This window comes from Enhydra lutris, unplaced genomic scaffold, assembly GCF_002288905.1.
Source record: "Enhydra lutris kenyoni isolate GAN:26980312 unplaced genomic scaffold, ASM228890v2 scaffoldscaffold7, whole genome shotgun sequence".
Lineage (NCBI taxonomy): Eukaryota > Metazoa > Chordata > Mammalia > Carnivora > Mustelidae > Enhydra > Enhydra lutris.
This window is the reverse complement of record NW_019154091.1, coordinates 7,426,099-7,452,482: the sequence shown is the minus strand read 5'-3', so window position 1 is coordinate 7,452,482 and position 26,384 is coordinate 7,426,099. Positions and strand designations below refer to the sequence as shown.

At 37.0% G+C, this 26,384-nt stretch overlaps 1 protein-coding gene across 4 annotated transcripts in view; it reads left to right on the top strand.

Moving 5' to 3' along the window:
• The first annotated feature begins 1,558 nt into the window (after nt 1–1,558).
• LOC111142194 (neural precursor cell expressed, developmentally down-regulated 1) overlaps nt 1,559–26,384 on the top strand; it is a 49,117-nt gene continuing 24,291 nt past the window's right edge. For 2 of the 4 annotated variants that reach the window (XM_022495210.1, XM_022495207.1), the window contains exons 1-7: nt 1,559–1,595; nt 2,083–2,213; nt 2,678–2,828; nt 3,849–3,992; nt 6,783–6,877; nt 11,446–11,562; nt 14,571–14,711. In XM_022495210.1, the coding sequence (XP_022350918.1) occupies nt 3,857–3,992; nt 6,783–6,877; nt 11,446–11,562; nt 14,571–14,711 (489 nt within the window). In that variant the 5' untranslated portion in view covers nt 1,559–1,595; nt 2,083–2,213; nt 2,678–2,828; nt 3,849–3,856. Of the gene's footprint in view, nt 1,596–1,956; nt 1,986–2,082; nt 2,214–2,677; nt 2,829–3,848; nt 3,993–6,782; nt 6,878–11,445; nt 11,563–14,570; nt 14,712–26,384 lie in introns of those variants that run through there. The other 2 variants (XM_022495208.1, XM_022495209.1) reach the window with 2 other exon arrangements.

The following is a 26,384-nucleotide window of genomic DNA, read 5'->3' as shown; positions in this document are numbered from 1 at the left end:
TTGTAGACTTATGGTTCTGGGTTTAACTCCTGTCCATACAATTTCTAAACTGTATGACCTCAGGCAAGTTAACTTAACCTCTGTTTCTTCATATGTTAAGCGGGGTACATATAATAGTGTAATGTTTTTGGAAGGATGACTTATACATATGGTATATATATACAAATTATGTCTATGCATGCATACATATATGTTTAGTGAAGTATACATTCAATAAGTAATATGTATTGTCATATATGTTATACCATACAGTATATAATATGTATTATATGACATGCATTATTATATTTTGTTGCATATATTCTAGTCTCAATTTTTTTTCTGGCTTTAACTTTTCAGAGATTTAGTTGTCTTTTCTTCCCTATTAGCCCCAATTCTCCCTGCCCCTATTCCTGTAGTCTATCTTATCATTTTCCAACCTTTTGGCCCCCATCCCTGCCAAAATTGGATTTAATAAACTCAAGAACTGTAAACTATACAAGGCAGTTGCTGCTTGCTCTCTTTCTCCTTTTGAGGCTTCCTATCAATCTTTACAACTTGGTTAGGATTTCAGTTTCTGCTCAGAAAAAATTGCATTCAGAGTTTTCAAGTTTACTTGCAACATGGGTACAAGTAATTGGGGCTTATGTACCCAGTTCAGGAACCCACTCCTAGTTCTTTGACACATTTGTGATGAAAGAATAATAATACTGATTGCAGAAAAAATGCCCCATATTTATTATAAGTATTCTCAGCAAAAATTGTCAATAGAGCTTAAAAAAAAAAAAAAAAAAGGACTTGGTATTGAAAGCTCAGTTTGGCAACTCTTTTTTCCACTCTGAGAAACTTCGCTTTCCGAATTCTCAACCAGATGATGTTTGATGTTCCTGACCCTGTAGCATGATTAAGAAGAAAGATCAATGATTAGGAAGAAAGATCCTGGGTTTTGAAGTCCTACATCTCAGACACTTACACTTTTGGTTATTTCTTGGCTTTTCTGAGCATACCTTCTGGTTTGTAAATTGCATGGGGTTTTATCTGCTCTCCATGGTTTCCTCTTCAAAGAAGGCTTTCCTAAACCCATACCCATGTTCATTTCCCTTTCATATATTTTTCATTCACCTGTTAGCTTTTCTTTGAAGCAACTGTCAGCTTCACTTTTAAATACGTAATTATTTATTAACGTCTGCCTCCTATACTGAACTGTAAGCTCCACGAGGCCAGGGACTACAACGTTCACCGTATCCCTGCACTCCCAGGCTAAGCCCATCACGGCGCACCGAGTCTAGCCTAGAACCTTGCACAATCCGGGCAGTCTGCGAACAAATGAACAACAAAGGCACATCTGCCTGTGCCCGAGACCGTCGCTGGGACCTGGAAGGAACGAGCCTCCCAGCCCTCCAGTTCCCGCCCTGGCGGTGGAATTGCGACCGCCGCAGAGGCCCTGCCCCGCCCCGGCCCAGCCAACCCGACCCCTCCTCTGTGCAGCACCTCTCCCCGTGACGCTACTTGCGGGCGGGACTTCCGGCCGCCGAAGTTTAACAGTCCGGGCGGGAGCCGGAAGCCCAGCGCCGGAGCGGGCCGCGCGGTGGCCCCCGGTGTACCGCGGCTGAGAGGTGAGGTTCCGGAGGGCCGGGGGGTTAGCTGGCCGCCGCTCGCCGCGTCTTTGCACACTCCCGAACCCTGCCCTCCTTCCGGCCACCCCGGGGGCGCGTCGGAGGTCCCCGAGCCTCGCGCCGTGGCCGGTCCGGTGCTCAGGACAGTTGTCGGGCAGGGGCGCGGCAGCGGGTTTGGCGCGGAAGTGCCCGGGAGCCGCGGGCCGGGGTCGCGCACCTCCGTCTGCGACAGTCACCTGCTCAGCCTGAGAGTGGCCAGGGCAGCTGGGGTGGGTGGGTTGGTGGCGGCTCTGCGGGGGGTGTGCTGTCCCCCGGAAAGTTTGCCGCTTCTCCACCGGCCGCCTCCCCTTTTGTAAACCCCTCCCCTACGGCTCGAATGCATTTTATAAGGTAACCCAGTTGAGCGGTGCTCCTGCAAGTAAATTAAAGTTGAAGAACTTACGTTGAAACTAAGTATTGTAGTGATTTTTTTTTTTTTCCCCTGTAGACGCTGTCCCTAAATTCGGGGTTGGCTGTGTTTTGCCGCCTTGTGTCCTGACAACTCACTTTGATGGGACCTTCTTTGAGAGACTGAGTAATGCCTCTCCCTTAAAGGTGCTCAGTTCTCAGAAGAGTGAGGTAGGTGGGCAGATGGTCTCCTTTCCCGCTGCACTTGAAAAGAAGGAAACCGACATTAAGTGACTGCCAAAGTCACTGCCACCTAACTGTGGGGCAGATCCTTTGAACTCCTGTTTTCTGAGCCCTGACTTAAGTGATCTTTCCACACTGCCCCACACAGCTCAACAGGAATGGTGTGAGATTATAGTAAAGGCATTTTTCAGTTGTTTACTGGTTTTAAGAGATTCCCCCTTTCCAGCACTTAATTGTACCCTGAGTAGGGAACCAACACATGTTACCGCATGTGGAGGCACCAAATCCAAACACTGCATGTCCACATTTCAACAGATGACTAACGGCTTTTGGTAATACTGTATCCAAAGAATGAAGCATAATGAACCACATAAATGACTTTTCTAGTTAACAAAAGTTTTAATCTTTTTATAAGCACGTTAAAAATTTTTTTTTTTTTTTTGTCTCTTGAGAATCAAAGGGCCTTGTAATTTATTATACCCTTGACTTGACCTCCGAAATAAGATACACTGGACATACATGTGATGCTTTGTTGGTGACTTGGGACTCTGTCTGTGACATCACTAGTACTGTGCTGTCCTCAACACTGAACACATCAGGAAGGTATGGAGGGTATATTTCTAGGCTCCTTTCCCTTCCTTTCCTCCATGTATTTTTGAGCATTTTTTTCTGACTGGTCATGCCATTAGTACTTAATGCTCTTAGAGTATCTGCCTAAAGCAGCTCCCTTACCTTCTGTTTCGTAGACTGCCTTGGTTTGTTAAATCACTTGTCAGAATTATGTACTTGAATTATATACTGTGAATAAACAGTACCAACGAGGTGTTGTAGAGCAAGTGTTGGTATAGGGACTTAGTGACATCTCCTTTGGATGTATTTGCTAATTTTGGAGTTACTAGGAAAAAACTGGAGTCACTGGATTCTAACCCTCAGGGATGCTACAGTTTTTTGTACATTTTTAAGAGGTTTAGGAAGTTTTCTAGCTAACAGTTATTTGTTGGGCACCTACTGTGTGCCAGGAACATATCAAGACTGATAGTAAACAAGTCAAAACCCATTTTCAGGATCTTTGTTTTGTTTTAGTCAGGAGAGGCAGACATTATTATGAGAACAAGTAAGAGTTCCAAATAGCAGAAAGTGCTGTTAGGGGGTGGAGTGAAACTGCATAATAGGCAACTGGTATGGGGCTGCTTTAGCCATGGTGGTCAGGGAAAGCTTTTCTGAGGAGACTAGCTGAAACTAGAGTGAGGTGAAGGAGATGACCTTGGGAAATCTGGGGAAAGAGCATTCCCAGCAGAGCGGGTGGCAAGTGGAAAGATCGAGGCAAAGAAAGAAGGCCTGTGAGTCTGGCGGCCATGGGGAAGAGAGGTAGGACGGTTACAAATGGGGCCAGATCATGTAAGGCATGCCAAGGAGGTTGGATTTCATTATAATTGCTGTGGAGAGCCGTTGGAAGGGTCAGCTGAGAGAATGTGATTTTAGAAGGAACGCTCCAGCTACTTTGTGGTGAACACACCTTCTGGAACAAAAGTGGACAGGTAGAGCCTCTTGATTTAGATTAGATCCTTCATTTTGGCCTATCCTTAAGTGTTTTTTAAATATATTGTTTTGAACTATTTGTAGGTACAGTCATGCAGGAAAACCTCAGATTTGCTTCATCCGGAGATGATATTAAAATATGGGATGCTGCTTCTATGACATTGGTGGATAAATTCAGCCCACACACATCACCACATGGAATCAGCTCAATGTGTTGGAGCACCAATAGTATCCTTTTTTTTTTTAATAACCACTTTTTGTTAGGTAAAATAACATTATCAATGAAACTTTTGCATGTGACCAATAATAAGAAATATATTTTGCATAGCTGTGAAAGCTAGATAGATAAAGTGAAATAGGGATTTAATGAATACATCATAGGAATGCATACATATATATGTATATAGGTATACACACACATGTGTATATATATGCATATATATATAGAAACTGCTAGATCCAGACCATGGAATTAGTTTTGTTATCAATACTTTTTGTTGTTGAACCCAAATGGAATGAGGTAGGTAATGGTGGGAAAACTTCTGGATGGTTTTGGAATGAGTTTTTGCATCAACATTTGGCTATTTATGGATCTTGTCTGCAAATTAAAGACAGAACTCAAAGACAGAAAGCAAAGTTGGGGAGGAGATAAAAATTAAAATTGTCCAACATCCTTATTTTATTGATGTACTCTCTGTATTTCTCTTTCTTTCTATGATGAAAATAGCCTGATCTCTCAGAGAAATTGTCTAGATTGAATTTTCCAAGCTTTTTGTATTTCTGATTTACGCACTCCCTGTCTTAGTAAGTTCCTAAGTGTGGATAAAATAAGTAAGGGGATAAATCTTAGAAATCAGAATTTCTCAACCTTGCACTATTGACATTTTGGACTAGATAATTCTTTGTTATGGGGGCTCTTGTGTACACTATAGGATGTTTGGAAATGTTCTTGGCCTTTACCCACCAGAAACCAGTAGCTCTTAGTAGAGCCACTGCTGTAAACAAAATACTCTGGAAATGTTCTATAAACTTGTTATTTTAGAAATTAACATTCTTTTATATAACTTACACATATAGGCTATTACTTAAAAAACAAATTAAGTTTTAACACATGTCTGATCTTATCAATATCAAACCATGAAATATTCTGTTTCCTGATGAAAGTAAAAATACCAAAGCTTTAAAATATGACTGATTAATGAACAAAAACAGAAGTTTTCATGTCCAACCGAATTATTCTTGCAAATATGTAACAGAAATGATGAATTTTCTTACTGAATTAAATTTACCTCTTTATCATTCCTTGATTTTGTGTTAAAGCAGCAAAATAAATTACTTTGGTGCTCTATTAATCAAACTCCTGGTGAAGGGAGTATATTTTTGAAGGACTCTCCAGATGGGTAGTGGGGGAAAAATGTTTTAAAGAGAGTGACAAATATGCAAGGTTGCTTCTATTTATTGTTAGCTTTTTATTATGTGTAAAGCTTAATTTCCCTATTACTTACTATATAAGAGAAAAGTAGCAATTCTGGATGGGATTTATTAGTTTGGGTTTATTTTTATTCCAAGAAGTTTTATGGGGAGTTGGCATTTGCTGATAAACCACTTAATGGTTTGTTGACAAAACTGATGTGACTATGAGGTTGTGTGAGATGACTTTTGGAAACTGGTCTTCTGTATAGTTTTATTGTACAAGTAAATATACAGTGGAAACTTTTGCATATAGTCTTACTTCTAATGAGGCTTTGATCTCTTCCATAGACATTAGTTACCAAAGAACAAGGACTTCCCAGATTGAGCTACTTGGGGTCCACTTAGCATGGATTCCAAGAACGGGATTAAGAGTGAGGTACCAAGAAATGAATTTTTGGCCATGTTAGGTAATGTTCCTCACTTTCTCACAATTCCTAAAACTACAAGAGAAATAAAAGGAGTAACTAGATTACCCTCTCATACTATCTTTGTTCAGTCCTTTTCTGTATTCTAAGGAGAAAAAGTAGTAGTAAACAGGATGAAGCCAAGGAAAGGGAAATGATTTGTTCTTCTCCATGGTATAATATCTAGGTGGGAATGATTTTGTTTGAATCATGCATTATAATAAAATCACAATCAATGGTCTATTCATGAAATATACAAATGTTACAGAAACCACCCAAAGCAAGCTAGTTAAGATTTCACTTGTTAAAAAGCAAAGATTTAAACTTCTGATGTTTTAATTCATTATGACTCTCAAAATTAGGCTATTATTCTTGATTATATTGTATTTAATCTTTTTAATTTAAAAATAATTTACAGTGCTTTGTGTTTACTGATTGTTCTGCTTATAAGTTCTGTAAAACAAGGTACTGTAATTTTAAATTAAGTTAAATTTTAAAATAATTTTAAATTAAGTTTTTAATAAATTTAGCTTAATTTAAAATAAAACTTTTCCACAGCATAAATAGTTGCTATTTAACCACATTTATTTATATTTGCTATATTTACTGTAATATTTATTCTTAATTTAAGATTGAAAGATTCTAATGTAAAAATCCTAGTTCTAAGAATATATCAGGCTTTATTTTTTTAATGGATGAACAGGAGGCTAATACGAATATTTGCTTCCTAGCTTAAATTGGTACCAAGCACTGTGTTAATAAATAACTATCTTGAGCAGTGTTCATAGATGAAAAGGCTGATTGATATTTGCTGATGTTACTTTTATCATGATCTCATTCTTGAAGGATAAAATTAGACCTTCTGGCCTGTTCTTTGAAAATGGAGTAGTATTTCACTTGGGTAAAATAGCTTTCAAGTAATAGAGCCAGAGAGGATGGTTCTTCCCTGAGGTAGTAGTCAAGAGCATTAGTCTTAGTAATTAGTAACCTGAGCCATTTTTGAAAGCAGATGTATAAGCTATATTCATTTGCTTGTCTTCTTAGGTTAGTGCACTTGCTTTTATCGTCACAATTCTTGCAATAATAGTGTAGTGCTAGAGATGCCCATGAATTGTTTGATGCTCCATAACTCTTCATTTAGATAACTTTCTTGTGACAGCGTCTTCCAGTGGCGACAAAATTGTTGTTTCACATTACAAAAATAAACCTTTTCTACTTTTCGAGCTTGGTGAAGGGGTAAGTGATAAAAAAAAACAACTTTAAAAACTCTTAATTCTACTTGGGTGGTAACTGCTTCTAGTGGTGTGTGCAACTAAATCTATAAAGGTGTTTAAAAGTCTTAGTCTTAACCGAAATTCAAAATAATACGATACACTTAAAGAGGAGATAGGCACTGAAACATCTTCAGGTAAAGTAATAGCGGATCCTAGGGGAGCAGTCAAGGACTTAGATTCTGTCAGCTGGTCACTTGCTTCCTCCATCTCCTCTGGAAGATTTCCTGGTGTTGCTGCCTTTTTAAAACCCAAGTCCTAACCTTGGTCACCCGGTTGATTTGACCATTAGGGTCCTAATGATGTAGTCCTGTCCTTACTGATGTTGAGCTTAGGACCATCAACTAAGGACCCCTGTGTGATGGTAGCTTCTGCTTTAGCTTCTGTCCTTCCGGTTACTGAGGGCCCTGTCTGAGTCTCCCCAAGCTCTCCTGGAACAGGGTGGCTTTGTCAACCTGAGCCTTGGTCCCTGAGCATTTAAGTGAAGTTCTCACTGCATGTTGTTTTCTCATCTTTTTGTTTTATATGTTAATCCCTTTGATTCAGGATAATGATTGTGTCCCCATTTTTAGTCACACTCCTTGAAAGCTTTTTTTTTTAAAGTAAGGTTTAACTAAAAAGGTACAAGTAGTTGATAGCTTGTTCTTAACTTAAGGTCCAAAGTTTTCATAGCACAATTTCACAACCATTGTGAATTGTCATAATTTTACACACTGGAATGGGTAAGATAGCTCAATTAGAAGGAACACAGAAGGGCAATGGAGTATGAGCTCATCTACTTTAAAAGGACTTATGATTTCTATCCGTCCTTTCCTAAAGGTAGGTGGGATTGACACAAGCATCACATCCAGCCCACAAATGCTAGAGTCTGGGGCAGAGAATGTCTGCTGAGGGCAGATACGGAATTTGAGACACACTGCCTGTTCAAACTCAGTTAAGTGAAATTGAGGCAGAGAGCATCCCTGTTTGATAAGAGGTAAACAGTGCTCTTCAAGAATAGGCAGAACATCTTAGTCATTTTTAGATCTTGAGGTACTATGAGAGGTGTCAACAAACATTTGTTGAATTGAATATCAATATCAAAACAATCTCGATTTCTACTTCTACTACAATATATATTGTGCTTCTTCTATACATTGTGCCTTAGAACAGTTTGGGAACTTTGCAATTGTTGTTATTGTTGAATTGGGAAAATAGTAGACGGTATTTAAAAATGTGACACAATTCTAAGGATTTTGTGAATATTCCACATCAATTGCTGTAGCTAGTTCTCTTTCCTACAGTTAAGAAATCACATCAGAATACAGGTGGATGGGGGGCGACTAGGTGGTTCAGTTGATTAAGTGTCTGCCCTCAGCTCAGGTCATGATCTCAGGGTCCTGGGATGCAGCACCTTGTTGAGCCCCAGACCCAGCAGGGTGTCTGCTTCTCCCTCTCCGTCTGTCCCTCCCCTCACTTGTACTCTCTCCCAAATAAATAAAATGTTTAATTAAAAGAAAGTATACAGGTAGATGAAAGTAAGGTCATTACTTATAATTTGAATCTGCTTTAATTTAATTTGCTTAAAGGAATATTTTGCAAACATTGGTTCTTTAGCCGTTGTTAGTAATTTCTTGTAACATATTAGTTTGTTGATCACTTTTGCTATATAGGATCCAAGTCCTATTATTTATGTGCCATTTGATACATGAGACCATTACTGCTTGGGCAGGTGAGATTCTATCTTATTTTAACACCGTTTTTAGAGTAGAACTTTAATTTTATATTTTTCCTTTGATTTTGCATTTTAGCTCTTTAGAGTAGGTAAGTTGATATTAACAGTAAAATAATGAATATCTTAGGCTACTCTATAACCTAGATGGTTGGCCAGCTTTTATTTTTCGATTTTAAAAACTTGACCCATTGCTTGTGTTTTAGGGTACGGGATTTCTATAATCACACAATTTTCATTAATTATTTAAGTTCATTAGTTACATTAATAATACATCAACATAAAAAAAAAAAGATCTTCTAACATCAGGGTAGGCCAGTTGAAAACATAGGTTTTGTTTTGAGTCCTTAATAATTTGAGGGTTTTTTTTTGATAATTGGTGTACTAATATATTGATCTTTGATGGACACCATTCTTACTTCCCTTAAAGGTTATTTTGATAGCTCTTAGCAAACTCCTGATTTGTGATGATAACTAGATTCATTTTTTTAAAATATTTATTTATTTGAGAGAGAGAGAGCACGGGTAAGAGAGAAAGGGGAAGGCGGTGAGGGGGGAATGGGTGGAGTTGGAGGGGCACAGGGAGAACCAGACCCTACTGAGCAGGGAGCCTGATGTGGGGCTCAGTCCCAGGACCCTGAGATCATGACCTGAGCCAAAGGCAGATGCTCAACCAACTGAGCCACCCAGGTGCCCCCAGATTCTAAATCATACTAGTCTGTGTAGACCAAAGTCAGTTCCTAGAATGGTGTCTATAAGGGAATTGTAGCAACTATATTGAAACATTGATGTAATGTGTTCCTGATATTTTTATATGTTAGTAATTTTGACTCCTGGTCAAAATTTCAGACCTGGAAGAAACCTTGGGGTAGGGAAAGGTTTCTTATAAGAATCTAGTGTTCTCCTAGGGTATTGAGAGTACACTTAATCGTGATGAGCATGAAATGGTCACTATACTGTACATCTGGAACTAATATAGCACTGTATGTTAATTATACTGGAATTAAATTTTTTCCAAAAAAGCGCCCTTTTGAGCACAGGGTGTTTTTCAGATGTATGGACTCTCAAGTTAAGAACAATAGATCTAGTCCTGATTTTTCACTTCTCAGATGAAGAAATGTAGATGAGATGACTTGCCCAAACCTCTGTAGCTTACATTTTAACTTTTAGCTAAGTCATAAAAGGTACCCTTTGGCATGCACTACCCCCCACCCCCCGTTCTATTCAACTAGAGGTGAGAACAATTTATGTAACTACAGAGTGTATCTGAGGGTTAAATAGGAGAAAAAACATGGAACATTGTGTTTTACTATGTAGCATAGTTACTCATGATGCCTCCAGATAGAGATGCTCACAGATACTCATTGTGAGAAAAACTTGAAAACCTCTGTATTTTTAGCCCTTTATTCCATTAATATTTATCGAGCATGGATATGGCCTTTGCACTAATGAAACTGATGTTGTGGTGGAAGACAGTGAACTACTAAACAGAATACCCAGATAGTGATTAAGTTGCTACATAGAGAACTAAAATAAGATACAAAGTTAGCAAGTTACATTAGGTGGCCAAGGGAGGGCCCCAGAAAGAGTGGCTTTGAAGTTGCTGTCTTGTCGACCAGAAATCATTTAGCCAGGGTTCAGGGAATTTAGGTTTCCAGGGAGGTATAGAAGCATTGGGGCAAATACAGGGCTGATAATGTTTAAGGAATGGAAGAAGGCCAGAGGGGCTGGAGAATTAGTGGGTGAGGAGGAGAATGGTGAGAGATGAAGTAGGGTTTGAAAGCCAGGTTAATGAGTTTGGAATTTATTCTAGGGCTGATTGGCATTTTTTAAATGGGAGAGTCATGATCTGATTTGCATTTTTTAAAGGTCATCCTGCTTGTGAAACCTAGAATGTAGGGGAGTCAGGTCAGAAGTGGGACAACCAGTTAGGAGGCTGCTGTTCTTGTGGTTCTGTGGGGTTCGGATTAGTGTGTTGGTAGCAGCAGCATGTTATGTTAGTGTGGGAGTTTAAAGAACTTACAGTAGATGGCAGGTAAGGAGAAGTGGAATGAAGGGTAATTCTGGACTGTTATCTTGAGAAACTGAGTGGATGGTCCCTTTTCAGACGTGAGGAAGAGTGTAGAGGTGGGTTCAGATGATCTCATGTTTGAGTCTTGGGCTCCTTTGGGGGAGACTCTGTTGTGAGATTTTTGGGCAAGTATCTTGTCCTCTTTACAAACTTTCCCAAGCCTCTTCCTTCAGCTCAGGTCATGGTCTCAGGGTCCTGGGATCGAGCCCCATATTGGGCTCTCTGCTTCTCGGGGAGCCTGCTTCCCTCTCCCTGCCTACTTGTGATCTCTGCCTCTGTCAAATAAATAAAATCTTAAAAAGAAAGAAAGAAAGAAAGAGGGAGGAAGGAAGGAAGGAAGAAAGAAAGTCTCTTTTATGTTTAGTGTTTCCTGAGCTGTGGGCTGATTCTAGATTCAAGAATCAAGATACTCTGTGAAAGTGCAAGAGTAGGTTTTACTGAGGGGCAATATAAGGGCAAGCAAGCAATGATGGGAGGCCAAGACTTGCTGGTGTTCCCTAAGCTTCCTCTGTCAGCTCTGTTCTATGGAGGAGAACACCGCTCTCGTTGAGTTCCTTTTGAAGCCTTTTTGAACTCCTTTCAAGCTGTTGGATGCATGTGGAAGATGATGAGAGGTGAATCTGAGTCTTAGCGTGTTTATAGCATTTAATTCAACAAATGTTTACAGAGTGCTCACTAAGTGTTGGATGGGATTTGAAAGTCAGCTCTGGGCTCTGTTAAATTAAGGTAACTTTTTTTCTTTCTTTAATAGCAAAAGCAAACATGTGTCAGTTTAAATTCCACATCTATGTATTTGGTAAGTGGAGGCCTAAATCACACTGTTAACATTTGGGATTTAAAATCAAAAAGAGTTCATCGATCTCTTAAGGTAAGCAACTTACTGTTTTTTAAAAAAAATCCTTGCAGTAATGAGTATCTTATGATGTTTACAGTATTTGCCAAACTTTTAATTTTGAGCTTTTATGATAAAATAAGATGCTTCAGAATTGAAGTGAGATTTGTTAGGGAAAATAAAGATGATATTTAAGTCAGAATTTTTTTTTTTTTTTTGGTATATTTTTACCTCCATGTATGTCACTAATGCATATTGTTGGTGTTTAAAACTTTTCCTTTATTCTTTTCACTTAGTTCCGCTCTTTTTTCAGTGAACCACTTCCTTAATTTTTTCTAAAGTATGAGTTGTCATCAGAAATCTTTTTTTAAGTCTCTTTGAAAAAATGAGGGTGGTTCTGGGATGGCTGTAATCAACCTACTAATCAAAGTTAGGGATTTGACTTCTTAGTTCTCTAATGGATATGGTTGCGGTTATTTGTGTTATTTTGTGTGTGTTTTCATCTCAGTAATGAACTATTTTACAAAATTATTATTTACAGTTAGTGTTTCTTTAAATAATTAGCTCTCTGTAGTTTTAGAAAATAAAAATATTTATCCCATGAAAGCTTCTGGGTTATGATGATTTTTTTTGGAATTCTCCTTTTCACTATAATGTACTTCAAATATTTGGAAATTCACCTTTAAACTTATTTTTCATTTTCATATGTCTTTAAAAAACTTTTAATACGAAAAATTCTAGCCATATGAGTACACACATTCATCTGACTTTGATGATCAACTCATGGCCAATATTATTTTATATGTTTTATATCTACTCTATAATAAGATTACTATATAATCTCACCCTCAGATTATTTTGAAGCAAATGCTAGACACATTATCATTATGTTAATGTCAGATGTCATTGGGTTAATTCTTACTGAGGAAATTATATGTAGAAGAATGATTTTGTTTTAAACAGAAATATAATCCTGTAATTGTTGCATAAAATATTACCTTTGGAAGTTCATTATTTTAGATATTAGCTAAACTTTGGAAAGCCTTATGGAAAATTGAAGAGTTGCCAGTAATAAGAATAGTTAACTTTTATTGAGTTATTTGACATGCCAGCCACTGTGCTTAACGTACGTTTATTCTTTGTGTCACAAGAATTCTGCAAAGCAGGTAGTACTATTTCTGTGAACCCATGGAAAACTCCGGCTCAAAAATATTAAAGAACTTGTTCAGTATCAAACAGCTAGTAATGACAAAGATGAGTTACAAACTCAGATATTATCCATCGTTTAATTTTTTAAATTATGAAATTGGATTAAAGCTATTCAGAGGGATATACCTACTATAAAAGAGATTATTTTATAGAATTGAGAAGAGATTTGAAGGCTGTGGCCACTTCTGTCACATATTCTCATTTATTTTAGGAGCATCACTTACCCTACCTCTATGGCGTGGCATAATCCCACTTATTTTTCTATCCTCAGTTTTCCCAGTTACTCCAGATAGTTTTGTCTCTTCTCATTGTTTGCAACTCTTAGAGTACTTCATTTCTTTATTCATTCAGTTACCAAGTATTTGACTGAGTAATTGCGATAGTGGGAATTCTAATCTTTCACCTTTGGGTCTCTTCTCTGTGGTGCTCTCCCTGGACACACAATTTCTGGCACTTGGTAGGTACTTACTGAATATTTACTGAATGACTTGTTTTCCACAGTTAAAATAAGGAAGATCCCTGCTTCGTTATAAAGTCATAGAAATTGTATTGGAACTCATGTTCATAATTTTCCAAATGGGACCGATGCACTAAATATCTGCTTTTTTCCTTCTCATCAGACATTTTTTCCTCAGGATAGCAATTGTTTTTTTTTATTTAAGAGAGTATAATAAAGTGTAAAGATGCCTGTAGACATGCTCAAAGGACCACTTGAAAACATTGGATTATAAGTAGAATATTATAGCTACTTTTCTTGATATTAATTAATCTAATTATTAGATACAAAAGTTAGTTTATTTATATTATTAAGATACAACAGCAAACTGTTAAAAATTATACTTCTAACCCTGATCACTTTTCTGTGCTCCTGATAGATATCTCTAATTTGATGTTGGAAAATACAGTGCTTGTGAACCCCATTTGTTTAAAACCAGTTTTGTTTCCTCAAAGTGGATTCCCCTTTGGATTGGGAGACAGACTTGTATAGAGAGGAAAATAGGCTTTGGGCTTTGACCTGGAATTGAATCTTGGATCTGCCACTTAGTAGTTATGTGAGCTTGCTCAGATTTCTTAACCTTTCTGTGCCTCATGTAGTGAACTTGTCCATGAAATGAGAAAAGTGAGCTTGCCTCCCAGGATTCTTCTAAGGTTGAATAAGAATTCATAATGTTCCCAGCAAATGAAAACAACTGCTGTTGTGTCTCAGCTATGCCTTGCTTATTCTGGCTTGGGAGCTTTTGTTTTTGCTCTCTTCCATTTCGTGCGTTGGTTTCTTTCCCCCTCCCCTGCTTATCATTTATTTTTTCTTTACTGTCGAACTAGAGTTTTATGTCTTCCCCACAGCTGCTTCTGTCAGTTCAGGTCATAGTCATGCCTCTTTCTCTTTCCTAAGACACTTTGCCTCTACCACTCATCTAGCATTCCTTCTGCCATTTTCAGGTTAATTTAAATGTCCTGTCTTTTCACTGAACTGTGATTCTCTCAAGGCCAGGGATTCTCATAATAGTCAACTTGGAATAAATGTTACTTGTCAGTGGAAGGTAGACATAATGCGGTCTAGAAAATTACCTTTCCCTTTTGTCTTTTGTTTCAAAGTGCCTGCTCATTATTACAGTTATGAAAACTAAATCTCTGTTCCCCGAGAAGACTTGGTGTTGATCAGATAGTTTTCTACTCATTTGAGTAATTTTTTTTAGGTTATTTGAGGAAGATGTTAAAGTAGATATTAAATTTACAAATACATAATATTTACAAAAAATGTAACTTAGAAAAACATGAAAATGTGCAGTGCGGGGTTATGTGGCAGTGTACTTAATTTCATTTCTTTCTTTCAGGATCATAAAGATGAAGTAACTTGTGTCACATATAATTGGAATGATTGCTACATTGCTTCTGGATCTCTCAGTGGTGAAATTATTTTGCACAGTGTAACCACTAATTTATCTGGTACTCCTTTTGGCCATGGCAGTAACCAGGTAGAGTTTATAATTATTCAAATCAGAGTTGATGAGGTAGATTTTGAATTATCTCACATAAGATAGTGATTTTAAGTTTTCAAAATTAAGTATTTTAAATTTGCATTTAGCTTGCTTAAAAAACTTAGAGCTAGCTGTTTTTTAATGGTATTGTTTAAAAATGTTCAAATAACAAGGTAATTCATACTAGATTATGTTGCCTACATGAGTTCAGTTATGCCATTGAATATGCTCCTAGAATATAACTGTATATGACAAAATATAAACAGCTTTTGGGTAGGTTAAATCTGAAATATGGATATTAATCTTTATAACATCACAGTTATCGTAGCTCAGATTATGTCAGCTACAAGACATATACTTCTGTTCATAAATGCTTTTTGGTGGATGTGGATGGTTGAGTGTATTTAGGCACATGGTTAATTGAGCTTTGATTTTTGTGTAAATATGTGATAGCGAAAGTCCCAAAGCTTATTTATGGACTTTTGGGTTAATACAGGAGTAGTGAGGGAAACTTTATGAAGGAAAATTAGTCAAGTAATTTTTTTTCCTTATGTAATATTCGTCTGTAAAATTTGTAAAAGAATTAATTCAGTTAATTGAAATCTAAGAAATCTAAGTCTTGGCTAGCTTTCTCTGATATTCTCCACGGAAATTTCCAATGAGGTGCAATCTCTTTTAATTCTTACTTTTTATTATAATCGTTCTGGCCTTACCTATTATTGGATAAAATATGGGAGCTCTTCACTTTTGAAAAGCAGTTTTTGAAATCATGATTTGAATAGTATGTATTTAGTGTTTGAGGAAAATTTAATGGATATTAAAAACAGAAAAAAGCTTAACAATAACCCACAACCTTCGGACCAACAACAGACGAATGGATAAAGAAGATGTGGTATATATACACAATGGAATACTATGCAGCCATCAAAAGAAATGAAATCTTGCCATTTGCGACGATGTGGATGGAACTAGAGGGTATCATGCTTAGCGAAATAAGTCAATCGGAGAAAGACAACTATCATATGATCTCCCTGATATGAGGGAGAGGAGATGTAACATGGGGGGTTAAGGGGGTAGGAGAAGAGTAAATGAAACAAGATGGGATTGGGAGGGAGACAAACCATAAGTGACTCTTAATCTCACAAAACAAACTGAGGGTTAATGGGGGGGGGGGGGGGGGGGGGGGTGGGATTATGGACATTGGGGAGGGTATGTGCTATGATGAGTGCTGTGAAGTGTGTAAACCTGGCGATTCACAGACCTGTACCCCTGGGGATAAAAATATATGTTTATAAAAAATAAAATTTAATAATAAAAAAAAAAGTACAAAGAAAAAAAAACAGAAAAAAGTCTTTTCAAGTTTCTTATATATTGGATAAACATAAAAATGGTATTATAGATGATTGATATGAAACAATGTTACAGTGATTCAGAGCAGTTAGAGAGAACTACTTGGGAGTACAATAGGGAAGAGTGAAGGAGGGAGGATTTCATCTGGGTCTAATACTTAAAAAAATTTTATTTTGTTTTACTACAGTATAAATTGGCTTCTTTGCTAATTACTTGATCCTAATTAATATTTAATAAGTATAGCTCTTTACATTCCCACTTTATAGGTGGAATCATGTCTTGTTTCTTGGTCCTCAACCATTATCCAGCTTTGTACTTTATATGGAAAAGAGCCTTAATAAATATATGAGTGGATTCAGAGATAACAGAGATCTTAATAGGCTAATACAGAACTTTGGGAGATGGATATTTTGTATGTAGGAAATCTAAAGAACTAAGGAAGGCACATAGGTTTCTATATAGAGACAATGTGAAAAAAGATTGGAAAGAGAAGTATGAGCCTAGTGTTAATGTGGAACTTTGAATGCCGGACCAAAGATTCAGCTTATATTTTGGAAGGCATTTGAGGAGCTAATCAGAGTTTTTGATTATTTGAATGTCAGAATCCTAGAAACCTGAACTGAAAGAAAGTCTTTACAGGTAATTCCACTTTCTGCATTTTATGCATGTGGATAATTGATTTGCCACAGAGAACATATTAATATTGTCATAAAAGCAAGAAGTAATATTTTGTTTTTGTCATTCCTTTTTTGGTTATTTGCTTTTTGATAATGAGACATAAAGCCTAAGCATTGGAACTATAGTGAAAAAAATCTAATCTAGTGTTCACATGTCTTGCATTTTAAGGAAATTAATTTTCTTTCTTCCTTTCCAATTTTTTTTTAAGATTTTTGATATATTAAAAGCATGACACATTTAGATTAAAAGTTCTGGGCTGACTTTTTAGTAACATAAAAGTTAGGTCAGATACCTACCATGTGTACTCTTATATTTCAGTTTTTATTGTATCTTGCTAGAGAGGTTTTTTTGTTTGTTTTGTTTTTTTGTTTTTTGATTAAAACCAGACATGAAGCAGGGCGCCTGGGTGGCTTAAAGGGTTAAAGCCTCTGCCTTCAGCTCAAGTCATGATCCCAGAATCCTGGGATCAAGCCCCGAGGCTCTCTGCTCAGCGGGGAGCCTGCTTCCTCCCCCCCACCTACTTGTGATCTCTGTCTGTCAAATAAATAAACAAATAAATCTTAAAAAAAAAAAAAACAGACTTGAAGGAATAGTTCTGAAAACATTAAGTTTAGTTATTGCTCTTGGCTTTATTATGTGCAGAGTATTTAAATTTCTAAAATTGAGATATGATTTAAATAATAAGGTGCCTACATCTTAAGTATATAGCTTGATGAATTTTTATATATGCATACACCTGTGTAACTACCAGAAGGTATAGAACATTTCTGGTATAGGTATAGAAGGTATAGAACAAGATATAGAACATTTCTGGCACACCAGGGGACTCCATCTTAACCCTTCCCAGGCACTGCCTCCTATTTCTTAAAGGAATTGGGTATGTCTGGTTTCTTCTAGTCTTCACAATTTGCCTTGTTGCATGGAATAGTAACTCATACTGTTTTACTACTGTGTTGTTTTCCATAATATGAATATGTCACAGTTTGTCGATGGACATTTGCATTGTTTCTAGTTTTAGCTGTTACAATACAGCTTCTGTGAATATTATTTGTGTATGTCTTTTTGTGGAGATATGTTTTCATTTGTCTTGAGTAAATACTCAGGAATGAACTTGCTTAGGCAGCGCCTAAGACCTGGCGTGGGTCTTAGCATAGGCTTTGTGCTTTACTTTACTGGAAAGTGCCAAAAAGCTTTCTAAAGTGCTTGTGACATTTTACACTTCTACCAGCAATGTTGGTGAGATTCAGTTGCTCCACATTTTTTCTAACACCAACTATTGTTTATCTTATTAGTTATAACAATTTTGATGGTTGTGTTGGTATCTCATTGTGGTGTTAATTCACATTTCTGCATGTTGGATGTGTTGGGTGTATTTTCATTTGCCTTCTTTTGTGAAATGACTGTTCAAATCTGTTCTTCCTTGTGTTTTGTTACATGTGTTTTTTTCTGATAGATTTATAGTTTTATATTCCAGATGGAGTAATCTTTTGGATATGCATGCTGCATATATCTTCTTTTAGTCTAGAGCTGGCCTTTTAACTCTAATGTCTCTTTAAAAAATGAACAGAAGTTCTTAAATTTAATGAAATCTAGTCTAGTATATCACTTTCACTTACAGATGCTGCTTTTTGTGTTCTCTTGAAAGAATGTTGCTCGCCCCAAGGTCTTAAAAATAGTGTCCTTTGTTTTCTTTTAGATAAAGCTTTATTGTTTTCCTTTTTTTGTTTTACCTTTAGATGAAGCTTTATTGTTTTACCTTTCCCATTTATGTCTATTATCATCCATTTAAAATAATTTTTGTGAAATGGTGGGATATGTAGGATTCACCTTTCCATACAGGTGTATATTTACATCAGCATTATTCATTGCAAAGAGCATCCTGTTGCCACTGGGGTGACTGTAGGTGGTGAGAGGGTTTGGAGAGCATTCTGGGCAGAGGTTATCACCTCTGTAGAATCCTTACTACCATTTCCTGTGTTTCAAGCACTGTGATTACTGCTTTATATTACATTTTCTTGTTTAATCTTTGCTACTCACTTGTGAGATGTATGTTACAAACTTTTTTTCATTTTTCATTTTCTCATTTTTCATTTTACAAGTAAGGACTTTTAGATTGCAGGAATTCTAACTGTTTTGAAGATCTGTTCTTTGAGAGTGGTAGCTCTGTTTTCTTTGGGATCTCTTTCTAGCTTAGAAGCAGCTGAATGTATAAAGATTTGAGAATCCAAAGCTTCTGGAAACTTTGCAGTATTCTCTTGTCACTTTAAAGATATTTTAAAATTCTAGGTGATAGGTCACTGTATTGTTGATTTTCAAAGGATTTTCATTGATTATTTGCATAGCAAAACTGAATTTACATTATCTTCTAGTTGAGGAAAACAGTAATGCTGTAGGCGTATCTCTTATGTTAGGTCACCTGAGATTTTCGTGTGTCTTCTGCCTCCTGCTACCACAAGTCAGCATCTCCATAGAATCTTCAGTATAGTTCTGTATTGCAGGTACACATTTATTTGGAGAGCTAGCTGTGTGAACCTGGGCAAGTTATTTGACTCTCAGGCCTCCTTTTCTTTATCTGCTGAGTGAGAATGAGCATATACTTTCAGTAGAATCTTATATTTTGTTTGTTTTGAGGCTAAATGAGATGCTGAGTGTGTTTAGCATCGTTCCTAACATTTGGTAAGGGATCAGCGAACGTCAGTGAGCTTTTAATGAATAATCATATTAAATCATTAAAATAACTTTTATGATTTACTTTTCCAAACTGGTTTGAGTATCTTTAGGTTTAACGTATTCCTTCCAAACCCCTGCTGATTTGCGTGTTGTAACTTGACCTCACTAATCATGTTTTGTGTGTTTGACTTAGAAAAAGGAAAGCATTAAAGAAAGTGAGGAAATTGAACTGGAGTATTTTAATTTTTCCCCCTTCCCATGAACAAATGTTTGTATATGTTATATGTATTATATTATTTCATTTCCTTCTGTACTTTTAACACAGAGTGCCGGGGCTAGGAAATAGCATTTGGTCACTGTGTAACTATGCAGTTTCAGATATTTTAGTGAAGAAAGTCAGGTTTTCATGATTCTGCATACTTATCTTTACCTTTTACAAGCATTGTAACTGAAATCTTTGGAGTGTTCTTTTTTCCCTACAAATGATTTTGATATGTGTATTTTACCTGTTGGTGACTAGATGCATAGAATTGTTACTTGAGCATTCATTTAGATCTCTTAAAATTAATTTAAGATTTCAAATGTGTTAAATATTCATTTCTTAAATTTAGACAATGTTCATAAAAATTTTAAGTCTGTCGGAAGATTGACATAATTCAAGTCAAATATACCATTAGTCAGCCCAGTTTTTATGATGATCAGTTACTATAGGTAGGGTCTGGGTATTGAGAAAAATAGTAGATAGGACACATCTAATGATTAAAATAAAAATTTTATTTTTTTTAAAGATTTTAAAATTTATTTCGGTGAGAGAGCAAGAGAGAGCGCGAGCGCGCACATGTGTGTGCACAAGCTGGGGGTGGGGGCAGCAGAGGGAGAAGCAGGCTCCCCCCCTGAGCTGAGCAGGGAGCCTGATTTTGAGTGGGGGAGGATGACTGGATCCCATGGTCTGGGATCATGACCTGAGCCAAACAGATGCTTAACTGACTGAGCCACCCAGGCACCCTAAAATAAAAATTTTAATTTTTGTTTCTATGAACAATCAAGAATTTGAAATATTTAAAAATCATTAAGTTGATTTCTTAGCAAAAGTGACAAAAACCAGGAGTGTCATTGAATCTGTATTATACCGGATCTCATATTGGAAATGAGATGCCTGAATATATTTAGATCTTAACTTTGAAGTGTCTGAGCTGAAATGAAGCTATTAGTTTTATGTGGGTCTTAGTGTCTTTCTGCCCTGGGGGAGGGAGTGTAGAACTGCCAGGGCTGACAGACTTCCTAGATTACAACTGCGTGTTGCTGTTCGGCAGGTTCAGCATCAGTGGGCTCACAAATAGGTTAACCTGTGTTGCCTTTCCCAAACCGCAGCCTTTTTCAAAGTAGTTACAAAGTAGATCTATTTAATGATTCCTTAGACTTAAAAATTATCTTTAAATGCAGCAGGCTATTTGTAAGATTTTAAGTATAATGTATTGCTTTTTTTTTTTTTTTTAAGATTTTGTTTATTTATTTGACAGAGAGAGATCACAAGTAGGCAGAGAGGCAGTCAGAGAGAGAGAGAGAGGAGGAAGCAGGCTCCCTGCTAAGCAGAGAGCCTGATGTGGGGCTCGATCCCAGGACCCTGGGACCAGGACCTGAGCTGAAGGCAGAGGCTTTAACCCACTGAGCCACCCAGGCGCCCCAGTATAATGTATTTCAAAAATAAATAAATATAATGTATTTCAGTATATGTTAAATAAGTTAATTTTATTCAATGTAATTTTTGACATTTTAGGTATAGATTAGGTATAGATTTTTTTTAAGTATTAGTAACCCTGTTTGGGTACAGAATCCGGTAAATGTAAATAATTGCTAGTTACACTTAATAATAATTATTTATCAAGAATGAGTATAATTGGGCGCCTGGGTGGCTCAGTGGGTTAAGCCGCTGCCTTTGGCTCAGGTCATGATCTCAGGGTCCTGGGATCGAGCCCCGCATCGGGCTCTCTGCTCAGCAGGGAGCCTGCTTCCTCCTCTCTCTCTGCCTGCCTCTCTGCCTGCTTGTGATCTCTCTGTCAAATAAATAAATAAAATCTTTAAAAAAAAAAAAAAAGAATGAGTATAATTTTAATTAGGTTAACTTGTTTGTCCAGTTATATTTATACCTGAATTTTACCACTCAGAGTTTGACTGACTACAAAGCTTTATTTTTAGAATAGTGGCCTCCTTGATGTTATATAGGAACATTGATATACAATGTTTGCATGATAATATGTCCTCCATGTATTTTCTTAATATATGTGTATATTTGTCTCGCCTATATAGTATATTCTTTAAGCAGTTTTATAATTGACATGTTGGCATAAAATAAACTTCTAATCTGTATCTTTAATGTAGATACTTTTTAAAGGCTATTTTTTTTCCTTCTATATCGCTCTTCCAAATTTTCTGTAATGGGAAGAATGTTTTCTTGCAATGTTTCTGTGTATAGCTCTATCTTCCTTCCATATAATTATAATCATTCTTTTGGTCCCATCTTGTTTTCTGCCTTTTTCACTGTAGTGTTCCATCCCAGGTATTCTCATTTTACTAGTCTTCATAACCATAACTTTTTTTTTTTTTAAACATCTCTTTATTTTAAGGAGAGAAAGTGCACATGAGTGGTAGAGAGGGCTAGAGGGAGAGGGAGAATCTCAAGCAGATCCCTGCTGGTGTGGAGACCGACACACAGAGCTGGATCCCATGACCGTGAGATCATGACCTGAGCCAAAATCAAGAGTCGGATGCTCTGTCTACTGAGCCACCCAGGCGCCCTCATGACCATAATTTTTTAATGGCTCCATAATATCCCATTGTCCAAATGCCACAGTTTAAACATTCCTATATTTTAGGTACTTTCCAAAGTTTTATAATCACAATGAGCACCTATATTAATATTGTTTCCATAGTGTAAATTTTCTGCTTTTTGACTTTTTCTCTGACATAAATTCTCTTTTGGGGTAATTCAGTAGGAGGCTCACATTTTTTTTCCCTTGAGGAACTTCAGTGTGTTACTGCTATCATTTTTGGTCTCAAACGTTGATAATAATTTAAGTACTTTTTTCCTTAGAGGTCACTTGTTTCTTTTTTCTTAGATGTCCATGTCCAAAGGAGACGGATAGATAGATATTTGTTTAAAGTCCAGTAATTTTGTTAGACTGTGTCTGGGTGTTGGTCACTCTGTCTTCTATTCATAGGGACATGGTGTACTCATTTACTATGTAGTTTCAGATCTTTTCTTTCAGGGAAGTTTTCTTGAATTACTGCTTTTAGTATTTGTTATTTTCCGTATGTTTTTTTTTTTTTCTTTATTAGATCATCTTATCTTCACTGATTTATTACTTTCCAATCATTTTAACCTTTTCCTTATTTTTAATTTTCAAAAATTCCTTCCTTTTTTCCTATCTCTAAGGTGTTATCTGTTGTGTTTATTCATTCTTATATTCCTTTTAAATTAGCCTTTATTTTTGAAGAGACTTTTGAAATTTCTAATTCTTTGCTAAGTTCTAACACCTCATTTCTAGGTTCTTTAATTCTGATTTATATTTTTAATGTCTTGTATCATTTTATTTTCTTGCTGGTCATTTCCTGAAAGTGCCTTTCTTCTTGTTCTCATAATAACTTCATGTGGGCTTTATCTATGGAGTTAGTCTCCCTGAACTTCTACACAGCGATGGGGTTTAGGGTGTCTTTTTTAGCTTTATAAACTCCCTCTTGTTTTTGGTTAGTTTTGTTTGTTTTAATGATGACGTGTTTTCTGAGGTTGCCTAGCTTTATTCCGCTGACTGACTTGTATGTCTCCTTCAGCTCTTTTGACTCCATCCGGTTCAGGTTTGCGTCCACTCCTATTATGACACTCCTGATAGTGTCTCCTTAGTATGGTGCCCTGACCTAGGAGGAAGGCATCTCAGCTGATCAGTTTGGGGAGTTCATTGCAGATAAACTTCTCTAGCAGTTCAGACTTTTCTGTAGGCCTTTGGATAGTCCCATCAGTCCAGCAGATATTCCTGGTTTCAGCTGAGCTTGTCAAATTGTTCACTATGCTTTTTTTTTTTTTAAATACCTATTGGCTATTTGGGGCTTTCCTATTCTCAGAGCTGTCTCATATTCCCTGTTATTGCCTTCTGTCTCCTTTTGCATAGATACTAATACTAGGAAGGGCCTGTGGCTGCTAAATGGTTGACCTATTAGCATGTATTTTGAGGTTTGTGGGGATCCCTGATTGTTTAGTTTTGTTGTAAATGCTCATGGGATTTTACTTTTGCTGTCTGTCTGTAAAACACACACACACACACACACATACGCACACACACACACACATATATACACCCTCAGTTATTTAAACTCACTGTACCAGGGATCCCCAAGGACAGGCTTAATGATTCATTAGGCGTACTCACAGAACTCAACATATAATCATACATATGTCCATGATTTGTTACAGTGAAAGGGTACAAAGTAGGATCAGTACAGAGAAGAGGTGCATGGGGTGAAGTCCTGAGGAAACAAGGTGTAAGCTTCGAAGCAACCTCTCTCAGTGGAGAGTATGTATTTAATTTCCCCAGCATCAAATTGTGACACGTATGTAGTGCTGTCCACCAGGGAAGCTCATTAGACATTCATTGCCCAGAGTTTTTAATGGAGGCTAGTTACCTAGGCACCCTCTATGGAGCATATATTGAAATTTCTAACTCCCAGAAGGAAAGCAGCTGTTCAGCCATGGTCCAGTCATAAACCATATCTTACATGCTAATAGTTTCGGCACAGTGAGCCACTTTTATCAGTCAGTGAGTCACTCTTATCAGTTAGGGTAGTGAAAAACCTCCCCAAATCCCAGACACCAGCCAAGGGCCAGCCTTGAGATATAGGACTTTCTAAGGATAGGCAGTCCAGGCCTACTTGTTAAGTCTTTTCTGCATGTGTGTGCACGCGTGTGTGCACGCGTGTGTGCACGCGCGCACACACACACATACATGGGGGAATTCAGAGAGATGCAGAAACCTGCCACTTGTAACAACTAACTTCTCAGAGTCTTTGCGTTAAAAGGATTTTAAGCAAGACAAATATGTTCAGATTTCTAGTTTTGAAGAGGTTATTGTTGCAGCAGGGTGAAGGAAGGATAGTAAGCCACTGAGAATGAAGTGGCAGTACCTCCAGTGATAGTTGATCAGTGCTTGAGACAAGACACTGGGACTTAAGAAGAGGGAGGGGATGCAGTTGAAGGAATACTGTGTATATTTATATGTGTGTATGTGTTTATACACATATGTATAGTATCTATTGTATACATATATTTGTATATATAGTATCTAGTATATATGTATATCTACATATATATGTATTTAGGTACACACATTACAGATTATAAAGCTATAATATATATTAGAGATTATAAAGCTATAATAATATATGAATATATATTCTTATCTCCGTGAAGGTAAGGCTTTTCTAAGTATAAGAACAAAGTTATAAGTTAGGGGTACATATTTGATAAACTTACATGCATAAAAACTTAAAAGCTGAAAAAAAGGCACTATTTTATTTTATTTTATTTTATTTATTTTTTTTTTTTTAAAGATTTTATTTATTGATTTGACAGACAGATATCACAGATGGGCAGAGAGGCAGGCAGAGAGAGAGGAAGGGAAGCAGGCTCCCCACTGAGCAGAGAGCCAGATGCGGGACTCGATCCCAGGACCCTGGGATCATGACCTGAGCTGAAGGCAGCGGCTTAACCCACTGAGCCACCCAGGCGCCCAAAAAAAAGGCACTATTTTAAAAAAATTAACAAAATTGAAAGAAAAATGGGAAAATATTTATACTTATGAGAGCTTTAATGTCCTTATTATAGTAAGATCGATTGCAAATTGGGATTTTAAAAAATCTTAATAGCCCAATAGAAAATAAGCAAAGTAGATTAATGTGCAATTCACAAAAGAAGGAAGACAGATGGTCACTTAGCATTTTTCAACCAAGAACCTTTAAAGCATGAACAAGGGGCGCCTGGGTGGCTCAGTGGGTTAAAGCCTCTGCCTTCGGCTCAGGTCGTGATCCCAGGGTCTTGGGATCGAGCCCGCGTCGGGCTCTCTGCTCTGCAGGAAGCCTGCTTCCTCCCCCCTCTCTCTCTGCCTGCCTCTCTGCCTACTTGTGATGTCTCTCTCTCTCTCTCTGTCAAATAAATAAAAATCTTAAAAAAAAAAAATTTAAAGCATGAACAATAGTGAAATACAAATTCTCTCATAAATTAGCAGTTTTTAAAAGTGATAGTAGTTAGAGCACTTAGAAATTGGAAATAACCTAAATGTACATCATCGGATTATTTAGATAAATTGATATATATTCATATATTATCCAGGTGTTAAAATCATGTAGTAGAAAATATTAATGACATTGTGGACTTTATAATAATAAAGTGTGATCCCAGATTTTCTGTTTATACTTAATACACACAAACATACATTCACACAGAAAAACATTTAAACAATAAAACTAAGACTTATTTACAACAAAACTTATGTTAACCAGTTTTTTTGTAGGTGGTAGGATTATGGATGGTTTTTTCCTCTTCGTGTGTGTATGTGTGTGTGTGTGTGTGTAAGATTTTATTTATTTGTTTGAGAGAGAAAGAGACAGTGACAGAGATAGCAAGAGAGAGCATGAGTGGAAAGGAGAGGAAGAAGCAGGCTCCCTGATAAACAGGGAGCCCTCTGTGGGCCTGGATCCCAGGACTCTGGGATCATGTCCTAAGCGGAAGGCAGGCAGACACTTAACTAAGCTACCTAGATACCCCATGTTTTGTTTTGTTTTGTTTGCAAACATTTATGAAAACTGTGGGGCCAACAAACTATGACCCAATATCTGGTCATGATGATTTAAATAAAGACATGATGATTTAATAGCTGTGAAAGGTCAGAAATGTATCCGAGGGATAGAGGGGAGACGTTTAAAGAA